We start from the raw sequence: 16,014 nt of genomic DNA, 5'->3' as shown, positions 1-16,014 counted from the left end.
GTTTGTTGTCCAAAAACATTTCCTCTAAATTTGCAAAGTTACTGATTTAAAATCTGCTCTAAGAAATATTTCCTGTGATCTAAAATTTGGCACATTTATATTTGTGTCTGGTAACAACAGCAGCAAATGTGCTGTACAGCTGATTCTTTTGAGGGTGTAGCGCCTTCAAAGGTTGACGTAGGCACCATGTAGAGTTATAAAACGGGGTTTATTCTGGTCTCGGGAGAACTGCTCAAAGAAGAAAACGATTTTTTTTAAAAACATCACATCAAAATGCATTCTTCTACTTTGTGTAAATCAATCACAACGTAATTAATCACAGAAAATAAAACATTTAAAGAACACAAGCAAAGTAAGTTGACCTCCAGGAGGGGCTAAATAGTCCTTTGTGGCCTTACTGTCTTTTTCTAACTTATTTCTTGCACTTATTTAATTTTGAACATTACTTTTTCCATGTGTGGAGCTAACCATGTGTGCTAGCAAAAAAGGGGTTGGGTGGAGACCCAAAAATGCAACCAACTCTACATTCCACTGTTCATCACCAGATGGTGCAAAAGCGCAAGATCCAGACATAAAGCATCAAATCCAAAAGTCCTTTACAGAGGGTTTTTATCATTATTATTATTATTATTTATTATTTAACTAACTTTTTAAATGTTTCACACATTAAACATTAATGCATGAATGGATGTGTATTTTAAAATGAAATACTTACAGAAGACATTGTTAATTATTAACAGCTTAATTATTGTGCTTTGTATATGCTACATGTATATATAGTACATGCAGTATGACAGGAACACAGAGGTTTAGTGCCAGACTTCACATAAAAAGTATCAACTATGTTAGGATCCATGATTATCATGTGTGGTGTTAGTTTACATTAGTGGCTCCTCTCATGAAGGTGTGTGGATCTCTCACCTCTCTCCAAATTGTGGTTGTGTGTTTGATGCTGAAACAGATGAAGACTGCTGATTGGCTGAAGTAGGGTACAATATATTTTTTTGGTTTTTGGTTTGGGCAGTGCTCACCGCTACATTAAATAAACTGCTGCTCGTGTGTGTTTGTAGGTTCTCAGTCATCCAGCTCATGGTTGTCTAAGGAGCCTGGAAACACTTCAGCCACCTGGAAATACCCAGCCTGCAGAGTACATCATATGATTTATTGATTTATTTTGTGTTCATGTCACATGGATGGATGTGAAATTAATTTATGATTGTTTTGTTTTTTGTCTGTTTCTAGAGGAGACGTCGTTCAGGTTGCAGGACTTGGTGGTTATAGAGTAAATGCCACCGGCCACACACGTAAGACCATATTTTGTTTGATTATTTCACAGTTAATGCTAGAATCTGATTTCGGTTTCTGTGACTGTTTTATACTTACATTTATGTTTTTTGTTTAATACTGAATGAAGAACAAGTTTTTTTCTTTTTGTAAATTTTGGAGTAGATATACTGTGCGCCAAGTTCCTTGTTTAAAAATCATTTGGAAACATAACAAAAGATGAAACATCATTCTACTCACAATTTTAGCTTTTGAAAGATTATGAATAACTTTTGTTCTTTTCCTTTTTCTCTAGTCCCTGATGAACCACCTAATCTTCAGTGTGCAGACATGTGTGTTGCTGACTGTGAGCCTACCAGATACTCTCAGTGTACTGCATATGTGCCATATAACAACAGGCTGTGTCTGGAAGAACATCAAGTAGATGCACGTGGGGTTAGTTAACTGCTAATATTACTATATATCATCTGTGTATGTTTTAGATATTTTGGGGAGCACAAACTACATTTCTCTTCTCTCAGGGTGATTCTGGTGGTGGAGTGATTTACAACAACATGATTTATGGTGTAATCAGTTCTGGTTTTGAACGTGTCTGTACTGGACCAGCTGTTACTGTGAATGTTTGTTCTGACATGAACTGGATAAATCAGAAAATTGCTCAAAATAATGGAAAATAACTGAATGAAAATAACATCCAGAATAAACAATCATCTCTACATGAAACTTGTGTGCTGTGTGTTGTTTCTACTCTAGAATATCTTCATGTTAACTGCAAATTGTGAACCTTTTTCTTTGGTCTAAAATATTGTGTCAGATTTGCAGCTTGTGTGTGTTTGAATGTGGTGTCAGGTGTGTAGCAGCTCATCCTGTTGTTCAGAAACTCTCAGACTCACACTGTGAAGATGCAGAAAGGCTTTCTGATCAGACATGCCACCAATCAGCTGCAGGGCCTGAACATGATAGACTTCATAAATCTGAGTTGATTGTTGGGGGTGGAAATGTTTACGTGGAGGCTGTTGGCCTCCGTGCACTGAGGGCATTAAAATAAATACAGTAACCATCAAAATAAGTTTTGTTGATAAAATACATTTCTTGAAACCGTCCATTGTTTTGTCCGAACTCTAAAAACTGAATCCAATTTTCAAACTAAAAGCAGTGCTTTCAAAATTTACACTAAAGCAAAAAACCTACAAGAACAAAAAATAAACAAAATAAAATTATAGTACATAGCGACATATGTGTTTTATTTCTCATAACACATCATTTCCATCTTGTCTTCAGTCCTGCATTTTTATACTTCTAAGACCAAAATGAAAACTAAACTCTTCATATTCACAAACACTATTTGTTTCAGGATTTCATCATGATTCATTTTCCATATGAGGCAGTGCTTTCAAATTACTTTTGAAGTAGTACAGAGAAATTACTCTTCTCCTCGTCTTTTAAATTGCATCAATATTTTCCAACTGAGCAGTAAAAGGACACGGAACTCAAACATGAAGCATCAACGTAATGTTTAGATGTCAATTAATATTACAATAAGAGACTAAAGTAACTCGCTTTGAACACTTCAGTTTTCTCTCTTGATGCTGCTGTTTGTTTCCTCCCCCACTTGTATTTTTCTGCACTTCAGTGAATGTGCATAGCGCCCTCTGTTGTATGTTTGGGAGAACTGCACTACATTGTCATCAAACGAAACTGTGCAGAGGTGGAAAATGAGCAAAGGAAGCACATCAACTGAAGAAGCTTCTTGGATCAGAAGTTAAACATCATCCAGAACCTTAAAGAAGTAAAGTCGCTTTCTTTCCAGGCTCCTTAGACAACCATGACCTGGATGACTGAGAACCTACAAACACACGAGCAGCAGTTTATTTAATGTGGACCTGAGCAGTGCCCAAACCAACAACCAAACAATTTTTACTGAACCCTACTTCAGCCAATCAGCAGTCTTTATCTCTTTCAGCATCAAACACAAACCACACCTTGAAGAGAGGTGACAAATCCACAAACACCTTCAAATGTAAACACACATCACACATGATGAACATGGATCCTAACATAGTTGATACTTTTTTTTGTAAAGCCTGATACTAAATGTATGCAGGCCACCTGAACTGCTTTTTCTCGAGTGCCGCCCACTGGGTTGGTCACTAGAACTGTGTGTTGCCATCACTGGAGCTGTGGTTGGTCTTTTAGATTATTTAGACTGGGACTGTTTTTTGTTGATTAGGCGGCATGGTGTCCTGACGGCTGCCTCTGTTGTTTTTTTTTCCCAGGAGGAGGAGAGTGGAGCACAGGTGGACAGCAGCCATGGGAGCAGAGAGCACAGAGTTTTGGGTGAAGACATGACACAGGAGTCGAGGGAGCTCAAGGGATTATTGTGTTGTCTTATTTACTCCACTGTAAATAAAGAGCACTGTCCATCGCACGAGTCCTGCTTTTGGGTCCTCCTTCCCCACTTCACAAACACTGAAACTAATTATACAGGTAATAATAAAGGAACCAGAAGTTCACATCTATAGCTTTAAATTTGGATAAATCTGTCAACACAACCATCAATAATAGAATAAAATACAAACAAACACTGAAACTAATGAAAAATTACACATGATATATGAACTGTGGAAACTAACTGAACAATAAAACTCAGAATAAACAAATTCAAACATTATATGAAAGGTATAAACTGATTTGCATCTTATTGATTTGCAGGCTCACTTTGCTCCAGGACTTGACGACTGGCCCAACCCGTACAGTCTTTGGCTCTTAATACTGAATGTTGAAAACTGATACTCATGGACACCTTATTTCAGCCTCTTTACTTTGCATAAGAGACCCAAAGCATTACATTAACATGATGTTGTCTAGTGGACCAGCACGTCCATTACATGTTTTGCCGTTATTGCTGTTTATTACGAGTTCAAATATTGAGGGTGAGCACAAAACAATAATGGTCCAGAAGAGCTTCGGTCAAACAATGATTTTAATGAACACGCGCATGGGGAGATGAACACTGCCCACAGACAGCATCGATCTCCGCCCAATGATACACAAGCAGTTGTTTTATACCATCAGGGTTTACGTTTATGACGCCCCCTCATGCGTCAAGCAGATACAATACATGCATAAGTTTCAAAACCACAAATGTTCTGTTGACGACTTTGGACACATTTAAAAGGACATCTTCTCCGTCTCGAGGCCAGGTGCTTCCTATTAATCTTCTAACTCTCGCTTATCTCCTGGAACAAACTGTCCCTTAGGCAGACACAATTTTGCAGTCACAAGCTTTTGCAAACTATTATTTGAACTCTTACCTAAATATGAGTCTAACTACTGTTTGTGTGTGTGTGTCTCGACCTCCAACGCACTCAGCCTCACCCCGCCCGTTGATGCTTCTAACCTTTTACCAGACAGCTCTCTGTGATAGGTGTAATAATCTTAACTAAGAACATGTGTAATCTATTGAATAAATGCTTTGATGAAATGATAATTAATGTAATGGTAATGATGATGGTTATGAATAGTAGCAGTAAAATATTTCCCTGATCTCCACACTCCCGCTTTTGACCTCTTGACCACAAGAGGTCACCATATGTTGCTTGTGTCACTCCTCGGCCCACTCAGCTGCTTCCATGTCCATTAATGGCATCATGGGCCCGGGTCACCGTTCCCTCTCTAGCCGTCCTCTGGCCCAGGGAATGAGACAACACCCTCTGAGACATCAGACAAAAACAAACACCTTTCCCTACTACGCCTCCCACACTCATCTCCTCAATTGGTCTCTTAATTCTTCAAACTTGGTTCAAGCTATCATGTTTGGGACTCTCTAATCAAAAGCGAGCCTGACTTATGGCCTTGGGTCCCTATTTCGTCTACCTTTAACAACGGTGGGAGTGAAGCTCCCGTGGAATGTGCTCTCTGTCTCCTCTATTATCAGAAAAAGCAAGGTCCTGACTCTCTGAAAACAGTATTTCTTATAACTCAGCAGTATAATGCATCATAAAACAATATCATTCATTCACAATAAATCAGCAGCCTAATGTAATACAAATCAGTTTAACAAATGTAATAGTTATCACCTTCTTCTAATTCAGGAGAATAATGCAAACTAAAACTACATAATAATTTCACAATCATTAATCAGGGGCATAACGTGGCATAAGATAATATAATAATCTCACAGTCCCCCTTTGATCTCTTTTAAAAGAGATCACTTACACCCTAGAATCCAGGTTTGCGAGGTCCATTTCTTCTTCTTAGTCCTGAGGCCCTGTGTCCCCGTTTAACGAGTGGACCATATTGGATGACCTCTGTGTTTGCACAGTTCAGATGCAAGAAAAACTATGATTACAACAACAATAGTAGTTACAGATGACACTCCCATCGCTCTCCAGTTCTCCCACAGCTTTATCTTGGTGCTCCAGTTTCCCCAACCTCATTTTGGTGCCACCTTGTACCTTTCAAACGTACTCAGACTAGAACCTCTGTCCAAGGAGCTTTTAACCTTTACTTTATTGCTGCAGCTATCAGTGTCTTCCAGTCGGGTGATTCTCTGCTCTTCTTTCTTCGACCTCAGGGGTTAGACCACCCTTCAGTCGTTGCACAGATCAGGGGATTATTCTGCCCCGATTTTCAAACAACGATCTGTGTATTCTGGGGTCACAGCCGTGTCCCCCTTTTTACCAAGAGCCTCTCGAACCTCGTTGGTCTGGTGTTCCTGGTTTTTTGCCAACCCCTTCATGGTTATTGCTGTGTTTATGGGATCCATCCTTTTGAGGTGACTAGCTAGAGCCCAAACTGCATGACCCTTGGCCCCAGTTGCTGTCTCGGCAGTCTCCACGCCTATCTCTGCTGCGAAGGATCCTCGTATCTCCGTGACCTCGTCTGGTGTCTGTTCCTTTCTCTGTAAGACAGAAAACCAAAACACCTCTCTGCCTAGCCTTAATAATCTAATGTTGTTATTCATTGTTCCTCGAGTGATTCAAAATTGGTTTAGAATATTCAGAATGTTCAGGACTCTCTGGCCCAGGGACTTATTCTAATCATAATCTATGTGTGTGTAAGCGTGTTTGCATTTAGCCCTCTGCACTCAAAGTCAATACCTGCAATATATCAGTCCGGTCCATCACGCCGAACGAAGCTTATGACCTTCTAAAGACTGAGTGCCAACTCATTATGAGCACATTTGCAATGCGTATATGAAAATAAAAATAACCACTTATTTTAGTAAAAGAAATCAAAAACAAATTAACCATTTTTACTTCTAATCTTTGCCACCTTTTTACAAAAATCATGTGTTTCTTTCAGCCTTCCGTCCTACGATTTCCTCTCCAGTGCGATACTCAGCTTCTCATGAACACAGGGATTTTATCCTCTAAACCAGGGGTCACTAACAGGCGGACCGGGGTCCGAGTCCGGACCCAGTCGCCATCCTATATGGACCCGGACCTATAGTTAACAAAATATTAAATTATATTTAATTTTGACGGGGCGATTCAATTTTAAGCGGTAACCTTACATTGTATTAGACCAGGGAACATACTAACCAATTGTGTGCGAGTTACGCCACCCACGTGACACTACTTAGCCAATCACATCTGCGCATTCAAGGCGATCGCAACGCTGAGTGCAGACACAGACAGACAGAGGAAAGACATGGTGAGAGGTGAATGACAAGCAAGACGATTAACGATACAGTGAGACAAGACGTGAGCGGGAGTCACAAGAGGTAAAACAACTATGGCGCTTTCAAAAAAGAGAAAAGCAGACACCGAAAATAGAACTTTCAAGACTGAATGGACTGACGCATATATGTTCATTCTTCCGGCCGCAAGCAGCAAACCAGTGTGTCTCATATGTTCAGAAACCGTGGCACTGATTAAAAGTGGCAATGTCAAACGCCACTATGAGACAAAGCACAAAGCTTTTGAACAATCATACCCACCCAAGTCTGAACTCAGGTCCCAGAAAATTAGCAGTCTCAGAGCCCAATATGATCAGTCCACAAGGATCTTAACCAGTTCTTTCACCGCCCAACAACGTGCTCATGAATGTTCCCTCAGAGTTGCTTGGATTTTAGGTCAACACAAAAAGCCCTTTGCAGGTGTTGTCAAAGAGTGCATGAGTGCAGTAGCAGAAACATTACTTGAGGGTAAACAAAAAGAAGAGCTTCATGACAAAATAAAGCAAATACCTATGTCAGCATCAACAGCCACAAAGAGAAGTGAATTATTAGCTCAGGATGTGCTATCCCAGCTGGAAGAAGCTATTCATTTCATTTCATTTCATTTCATTTCATTTTTATTTATTTCACACTTGGTACTACAAATCAAACAAAACAACCACATCTTCTGTCAACAAAACACAACAACCATGTGTGAAAAGGAGCAGGAAGAAGAAAATATTCTTATTAAACCCTGCCCCCTATCTACCATCGAACTTATATCACCGGTGGGCACCAAAAATCAGGAACAAACTAATATTGACATTTCTCTCTTCTGTCTTCATAAGACACCATGTGTAGGCTTGGCTGTAGATGAGTCCACTGATGTGTCTGACAATGCTCAGCTGTTAGTTTATGTAAGGTTCTTCAACAATGATAAGAAAGAGTTCTGTGAAGACCTGCTAGGTGTAACTTCCCTTCACAGCACTACAAGAGGAGAGGATATTTACCTGGCCATTAAGGAAATGTTAACAAAGCGAGGAATAGAGCCAAACCAAGTGGTTTCAATAACCACAGATGGAGCCCCTGCTATGATGGGGAGAGAGAAAGGAGCTGTAGCAAGAATGAAAGAGGACAATCCCGAGCTAATCTCTTATCATTGCATTATTCATCAGTCAGTGTTATGCTCCACCCTGTCAGACGAGTATGCTGAGGTGATGAAAACAATGATGAAAATGATTAATTTTCTCAGGGCATCTTCTTCTTGTCAGCATTACATGCTCAGGGAATTTCTCAGAGAAGTTGATGCACACGCTGATGATCTTCTGCTTCACAACAATGTGAGATGGCTTAGCAAAGGCAGGGCATTGGAGCGATTTTGGTCCATCAGAAGTGAAGTAGCAGCTTTCTTGGAAGAGCTGGAAAGTCAAAAAGCAACAAACTTTTCTCTCTTTTTAAATGATGGGAAAAACATGGATATTGTGGCCTTTTTGGTTGATATCACTTCACACCTAAATGAACTGAATTTGAAGCTGCAGGGCAAGGACAATTCAATTTGTGAACTGATGACAGCTGTCCACTGCTTTCAGAGGAAACTTGAAGTGTTCAAAGAAGACCTGCAAGGAGACTATGCACACTTCCCAACAGTGAAGGAACAGGCTCAGGGACAGAGAGATGTGTCCTCTTTTGTTGACTTTGTTGATAAGCTGATTGAAAACTTCAGCAAACGTTTTGATAGCTTCAGCTTTGGACAGCAGCTCACCATGTTCATAAAGAACCCATTTGCCATCACTGATGTCAGAGGGTTCTCAAAGGAAGTCACACAGCACTTCAAGTGGGCAAATGCTGGGCCTCTTCAAATGCAACTAATTGATCTCCAAGCAGATGTGGCCCTGAAAGAGCAGTTTGGAAGAACTGAACCTGCCACTTTCTGGCCCCAATTGGTCTCTGAGACAGCTTTCCCAAATCTGAGGAAAGTAGCCCTGTACATCTTGACCATGTTTGGCTCCACATACAGCTGTGAGGCAGCTTTCTCCACAATGAACATAATAAAAACTAAATATCGTTCCAGGATCACCAATGAGCACCTACACATGTGTATGAGAATGGCCCTGACACCATTCCAGCCCAGATTTAAAATCCTAGTAGAGCGAACTAAAGCTCAGTTCTCTCACTGAACAACAGAAAGTTGGGACGTGGAATATAAGGGGGAAAGAAAGAGAAACTGTAAAATTGTTAAAATGTTTTGATGTTATCTGTTGAAAATGTATTGAGACTGTTTAGTCGAGATGTAAAATGTAAAGAAAAAGGGAAACTTTTTTTTTTCTGAAATTAATCACTTTGTTTTAAGATGCACAATTTAGCCATTTTATTTATTTTCTCTAATTCATTTTAAACAGCAGCCCTATTTCTAATGTAGGCCTACTGTGTGTTTCAGTGTTAACAATAAATTTTGTTGAAATGTTTTAACTTGTATTTTCATTGATTTGAGAGTCTATTGTTCATACGTTCAGATATAAATTAAAAAAAAAAAAAAAAAAAAGGTTGCTTCTCTATCACAATCATAACGTAAGTTAGACATTATGATGTCCCGGACCTCTGCTTGAGAAGATTTTCTCCAACTGGACCTCCTCAAATTTTAGTTTAATACCCCTGGTCTAGAAAGTAGTGAAAGCCAACTATAAATAGTCCCTCTAATAATAATTCAATAATTCACATCTGTAATAATCAGATTTACCTGATGATTAAACTTTATCAACTTAATGTGTGTTTGAGAAACTGTAGCAGTGTCCAAACTTTGAAAGAACATTGTGTACCCAGAGTAATCTGAGCTGCTTTGGTAAGTGTTACTAGCTCTGTTTCCTTATAGTGCCTTTGATTAAAAATTGATCTTAACCTCAAAGTTATGGAGGAAATGAGAGGACCACTTTACAGTGAAACACATCTTCCATGGCAAGCACTCCAGTGCCAAGCACTCGTCTGCTGAACTTATGGCTACCTCTTCTATCTCAGCCATCTATACAGATCTAAGCCTCCACAGACCCCCTCCCCCATCCATGCTCTCCCTCCTCGGCCTTGGACATCGTTCCCTTGGCATAAAAGAAGCTTTTCAGATGGAGACGCTGTTCTTATGGAGGCAGGAAGGAGGCTTTTTCCCCCCCATTTTTTTTGAAAGGGGGATCTCTGTTGGGAAGCTTTCTGGGGTCGTTGCTAAAGCCCATCTTTGTGTATGGGACAACGGTGCTCAGACATTAACAGCAAGCTCTTCACACATCGACCAGTGCTCGTAAACAGTGCCAGTGGAGCATTAACATGACAATGGAAGGGGGGGAGGCTGTGGTGGGGTTGTCCTACACTCAGTCTGGGCCCGGCTGCTCTGGAAGTGGGGTTTCTAAATTCACACAGGATGATGACTGGCTTTAACCAGTTAAAATAGAAAATTACCTGACTTACTTTGTCATTATTTCTGCTAAGATTTGGTTTAAGGTTAATAATTAAATGATTTACAGAAACAGCTTATTTAAACTGTGATGTAATTTTTGACAGTCAAAGATAATTATGGTGTGACTAAGGTAATTAAGATTTCCAGAAATGTTAAATGATTATTAGTTTTTTAAATGCTTAGGTGTAATAAGTAACATGGATTACTTTATCAGTTACCCCTCTTTTTATATATATATATATGCACCTTTTTATTTTTAATTTAACTAGCGTGCACAATGAAACTGAAAATAGTTTAAACATTCAGGCATCGTTTTTCTTCTTAATGGACCCGTGATTCTAGATCTCTTAAGCAGAATATTCAGCTGTTGACTTTCCTTTGCCCCCTGTGCGATTAACACACGATAATCCTACTATTTTGGCCAAGTCTTTTGAAATATTTCCATGCAGTTTTATGTATTGCATAATGATAACTACAATTATATTTTAAACTATATGTATATTAGCTCCAGGTCCGTCAGCAGAACATGATTTTACCAAGTAGACACTGTTCCAAAACTGTCACGGTTATGTGGTCTGATTCGTCTGGCTCTGACATCATGAAGGGGTGGTGAGAATGGACAGGTACGGTTTCCTTTACCCAATCATTTTACCCAACGCGTTTCTGAAGCGAAATTGACAGTTGCTCAGGCTAATTGGAACGCGAGTGTTTCCTGTTACACTTTCCAACCAATTAGAATGGCAGTTGGGCGGACCTCCGAGTAGGAACGTTCTCCGGCACCTCATCTCATTCTGCCCAGTTCGATCGGCAACGGGAGCGGAAAGAGGAAAGCAGAGAGCCCGAAGGCAGTAGCCCCCACCACCGCCGGCCCAGGTTACCATCTAGCACCGGGAACTATAGCAAAGAGCCGCCGCCGGCTGAAGCCATTACCAACAAGTAACAATGAGCAGCGAGGCCGAGACACAGCAACAACCGCCGCCGCCTGCTGCCGATGCGGAGAGCCCATCCAGCCCGGCAGCCGCAGCTTCCGCGGGGGATAAGAAGGTCATCGGTAAGACTGCTGGAGCTAGTTAAGCTAACTAGATAGCTAACGTATTTTATGGCACAGGGGCAATGCGCAAAAGTGGTGGCAGGTAAGGTTGTCAACTCGATCCACAGCTCAGTATACTGTAAACTAAAAAACGTTCGTTAGACACGACCGTTGAGCCACACAACGTTAGCACATGTTAAATTACACTGTTACATTAACATTAGAGAAATTTTTATTTTAGCCAACGGGACCCAGTATATTTTTTGGTCCCTTTGGCTAAAATTATTATTTCATGGGCTGTGTTCTATTCAGTGTATTGGCTTTTACTAACGAGAAGCATTCTTAAAGTTTAATAATTTTCTTTTGGTGCCTAAAAACGCTAAACGTTTACGTGCTGGCGATACAGAATTAAAGTATCGGTTGGAAGCTAGACGGCGCAAGCTTTTTATAGTTTTTATAGACCGCTGCTTATTCATTCTTTAATAGCTAACACTTTGGCCTTCATATTAAAATAATTTTAGAAGACATGTGAGTATTCTTTTTAAATGAGGTATTTTAGACTTAATCCCTTATGTTCATTGGCCTCCTCGCGTCTAACGTACGCCATAGAATGCTCTGGTACCGGTCGGCCGTCACGTAAACTAAAAGGTTTCTGCCCGTTATCAGATTCTGTGTGTATATGCCAACGTCGGTGCTCCTTTTAAGCAGGCAGGAAATGGGAAATGATGTATTAAAGTGAACTTTAATGCCATATTTGTGGAACACCGAGATATCAAATGGCTTAACCGGTTACAAATTATATCGAAATCAAGCTAGCGTTAGCGACTTGCCATCCTTTGTTCGCACGAGTCTTGCTCCCCGGTGAAAGATTAAAAAAAATAATCTAAAACAGTCGAAACTATATTCAAACTTTTCACTGTTACAATTAGCAGCGATTTATATTTGGATTTGATCAGAAAAGCACCATAGCACAACTGTCAATGGTCGACTATTTTCGGTGGAATTGATGAGGTCTCAATGGGGCCTAGTGATCGACCGACGGTTGCTTGCGAAGCTATATTAGCCTAGCCAGCTAGCTTGAGCTATTTACATGGCTAAAGAGGCCATCCAAAATGTCCGCCGTGTATTCCGCTGATTTATTTCGCCATTTCCTTGGCTGTTAATTGAAACCAGTATAACCGTGGCATTTTTATTTTATTTTAATTTTTTTAACGTTCTAAGCATTTGGTCACAATAGAAGCTGTCCGATGTGTTATGTTCATTTCCGCCTGCTGGCAGTAATCCAAGCACATGGTTCAGACCATCTCAGCTACATAGCTATGCTAACAAGCCAGCTGGGCTCGCTAACATATCCGGGCGCGACTCTACCACGTGTGAACGCTCAGTAGTGCGTCTAAAATGGGGCGGTAGGTCTGCTGTAGTTAAAAGTCAATGTGTTTAGCTACAGCGGCCTGCTATGATGATATTGAAATCTTTGATTTGGGTGGCATTACAGTAGACGGGGACATTAAAAATAGGGGCAGTCTTGAAATTTACCCGAGAAGTAATCTAGTCGGTACTCGTTCGTGGTACTCGTTCATGGTGCTTACCTCACACCAAATGCAGCTGGCACAAGACACTCCTAAGCGCCAGGATCTATAATAAGAATGACAGTTGGGAGTTATATTTAACTTACACATTAAATGTGTCACTTTCTCATGGTCTGTTCTTATTTTACACTTTGTCATTGTTAGAAGTCTTATTAAATACCAAGATGCATCTAAAATGATCAGTAATATATCATAATTTGTTTTCTTTACAGCAACAAAAGTCTTGGGTACAGTCAAATGGTTCAACGTCAGGAATGGATATGGGTTTATCAACAGGTAAGTTGACTCCACCCATCCCTTCTTTCCATAGACCCTGATAACAACAGTGTGAGTGTGTGAAGCAACATTCCCAATCCTATTATGGCTATGATTCTCTTACAAAGCTGCCCAGATGAATTATCTACACGTCTCCAAACTCTGGTTGCATGCATCTGTTAATCCTTACACTCATTCGCTTTGTTGTAGTCTGCAGAGGCATAACTGCTTTTTGTGGCTCAGTAGGATACTTCTAATGGTGTTCTGCTTCTTTTTTTTTTTTCTTTTCTTCCTTTTTCTTTAAATTCATAGGAATGATACAAAAGAGGACGTTTTTGTACACCAGGTAAGCTTTGCAATGTTGATTTTTTCTTTTCACAATTTAAACCAACATCAGATGATTATGATGATTAGAAACATTTCAAATGTGAACCATTATGATTTCAGACAGCCATCAAAAAGAACAACCCGAGAAAATATCTTCGCAGTGTTGGAGATGGAGAAACTGTGGAGTTTGATGTAGTCGAAGGAGAGAAGGTAAGCTGTTCTTTGGTTAGTAATTTGGTTTTGTAGTCTGCCAGCTTCTAAAGAAAACATCCCATGAATGTTCTCTAGTTTAAAAAAATAAAAAACATCTTACTGCGGACACAGGGAGCAGAGGCTGCAAATGTCACCGGCCCAGGTGGTGTTGCAGTCCAGGGAAGCAAGTATGCTGCTGACAGGAACCGCTATAGGCGGTACCCCCGAAGGAGGGGCCCTCCCCGTGGAGGAGACTATCCAGAGAACTACCAGAGTGATGGAGAGGGTGAACAAGGCAGCGGAGGACGTGACAAAAGCAGAGAGGGTGGAGAGAATGCCCCTGAAGGAGACTCGCAGCAACAGCAGCGCAGACCCACGTACCCTGGCAGACGGCGCTACCCACCATACTTTGTACGTAGACGATACGGCCGCCGGCCCCCGTACACCAACCCACCACGCGGAGAGATGACTGAGGTATGCTGTCACAGGCTACTATCCTGAAACAGACACCCAGTTGTCCCTAAAGTCGGGACCGTAATATGATTATGTCATACTCGGCTCTTAACCCTCTCCTAACCCTCACGTGGTTGTGACCAATAAATCTTGGTGTATCGGGGGCCTTGCCAGTATTTTACAAACTGACTCTAATAGGGTCCCATGATTGTTACGGTGAACTACCCGGTAATGCTCATTCATCATTTCAATATTAACTCTTTAAGCTTGCTAGTTTCATTAGAGTGGTGCATGTCACTACTGAACTATGGTTCAGAAGGCGTTTGACCAGTTTGATCCATTTGCTTTCAGGGAGGTGAGGGTGATGAGAGCCAGGGAGGTCAAGACCAGGGCAACAAACCAGCGAGGCAGAACTACTACAGAGGCTTCCGACCAAGGTTCAGACCAAGGTTTGCATGTTGGCTTCACTGATGTAGGGCTGCAACAATGGGCGAATAAACATTTGGGCTGTTTCCATCCTGGTCTTGTGTCCAGCAACTAAGATTTCTCTATTTGATTCTTTTACTAGTAGTAATCTCCACATGTTTGGATAGAGAAGCTCTCCTTTTGTTGCAGCCTATCCACAAATTGCTGCTGAAAAGCTGCAATTTGTTAGTCACTTGAATCCTGCATCTTGTTTTAGTAGATGTATTTTTCTGCATGGTATTTCTGCCTTGTAGTTGGTACCCTTATTGTTTGCTTATAGCTTCTTCCTTTTTGTTTGTTAACTTTAGGGGTCCACCCCGTCCCAGACCGGTGCGGGACGTTGAGGAGGACAAGGAGAATCAGGGCGGTGAAGGTGGTCAGAATCAGCAGCCCCGCCAGCGCCGCTACCGCCGCAACTTCAATTACCGCCGCAGACGCCAACAGACTGGTGGCAAACCTGGCCAGGAAAACAAGGAGGCCAAGACAGGAGGTGACACATCGGCAGAGAAAACGTCCGCTCCCGAGGCCCAGCAGGGTGGGGCTGAGTAGGAAATAACCTGCCCACCGGCACCTACCATCTTTTACCATCGTCCGGGTGAGTCTGCTTTGACCATATTCATAATGTAGGATTTTACATGTGTTCATTAGATTCAGCATCTGGGACTGAAAGCACAATAACTAGGCAGCATTACAGCAGTGTAAAGCTGAATAGCTTGTCCTATACACTTTTTGGCTCTGTAGTGGACAGTCCGAAAGCCTAATCTAGTGGATTTGATTAAGCAAACAGTCTGGCACCACTGAGCTCTATCACTTTTGTCTTTTGTCTGAACAGCATCTCTGAATAGTGTCTCTGGTGATGCACATTTTTAGGCATTTCATTATACACCATGCAAAATGTCTAAATCCAAAAGGCTAGGAATGTTTAATAAAAACTTACAGTGGACTAATTGCTAATTTTCTTCTTTTACAGTTTTTTTGTCAACAAGAAGAAACATCAAATAAGATCTGAGCAATAAAGATTTGACTTGACGATCGTCACAAGCTTGCACCATGCATTTGACCAGATTACCACCGATGGCCTGCAGAATCTATGCAGACTTGTTTTTTTTCCATTATTTTTATGTGACAGCTACAAAACGTTTTGGGGAAACAGCAAATGTTTTTCTAAATCTGTCCTAAGTTTTTACACCAAATGGTTTTTAAAGATAAAATGGAATTTGATATCTGGTCAGTTTGACATTTTTAAATAACTTTTTATGTATTCAAACATTTTAACAAAATGCAAGCTCAAATAAAAGTCCAGAACCAGGAAAAA

At 40.8% G+C, this 16,014-nt stretch overlaps 1 protein-coding gene and 1 long non-coding RNA gene across 5 annotated transcripts; both read left to right on the top strand.

Moving 5' to 3' along the window:
* Window positions 1-709: 709 nt before the first annotated feature.
* On the top strand, window positions 710-2,048 carry LOC147305036 (uncharacterized). Its single transcript, XR_015126675.1, has 4 exons — window positions 710-1,147; window positions 1,243-1,304; window positions 1,580-1,719; window positions 1,806-2,048. It is a non-coding gene; the product is annotated as an uncharacterized LOC147305036 (long non-coding RNA).
* Window positions 2,049-11,173: 9,125 nt separating this feature from the next.
* Window positions 11,174-16,014, top strand: ybx1 (Y box binding protein 1). 4 transcript variants are annotated; one of them, XM_086276105.1, is made up of 8 exons: window positions 11,174-11,439; window positions 13,220-13,283; window positions 13,575-13,608; window positions 13,710-13,799; window positions 13,914-14,192; window positions 14,586-14,671; window positions 15,008-15,294; window positions 15,670-16,014. In XM_086276105.1, the coding sequence occupies exons 1-7, from the start codon at window positions 11,331-11,333 to the stop codon at window positions 15,246-15,248; spliced, it is 903 nt and encodes a 300-aa protein (XP_086132231.1). In that variant the 5' UTR covers window positions 11,174-11,330; the 3' UTR covers window positions 15,249-15,294; window positions 15,670-16,014. The 4 variants fall into 4 exon arrangements, with proteins under 4 accessions (XP_086132231.1, XP_086132230.1, XP_086132229.1 ...); XM_086276104.1 differs by having other exon boundaries at window positions 14,586-14,683; XM_086276103.1 differs by having other exon boundaries at window positions 13,914-14,255.

This window comes from Aulonocara sp. 'chitande type north' Nkhata Bay, linkage group LG20 (assembly GCF_057382095.1).
Source record: "Aulonocara sp. 'chitande type north' Nkhata Bay isolate Kocher_YH1m ecotype deep benthic linkage group LG20, A_spYH_male_GT1.1, whole genome shotgun sequence".
Taxonomy (NCBI): Eukaryota; Metazoa; Chordata; class Actinopteri; order Cichliformes; family Cichlidae; genus Aulonocara; species Aulonocara sp. 'chitande type north' Nkhata Bay.
The sequence above is the reverse complement of the archived record's forward strand: the minus strand, read 5'-3'. Positions and strand labels throughout refer to the sequence as shown.

Excerpts from the sequence above, each read along its gene's own strand:
- ybx1 (XM_086276102.1), top strand. The coding sequence starts at position 11,331 with ATGAGCAGCGAGGCCGAGACACAGCAACAACCGCCGCCGCCTGCTGCC. Across the intron at positions 11,440-13,219 it reads GGGGGATAAGAAGGTCATCG|CAACAAAAGTCTTGGGTACA; the intron begins GTAAGACTGCTG and ends TTTTCTTTACAG. Across the intron at positions 13,284-13,574 it reads GGATATGGGTTTATCAACAG|GAATGATACAAAAGAGGACG; the intron begins GTAAGTTGACTC and ends TTAAATTCATAG.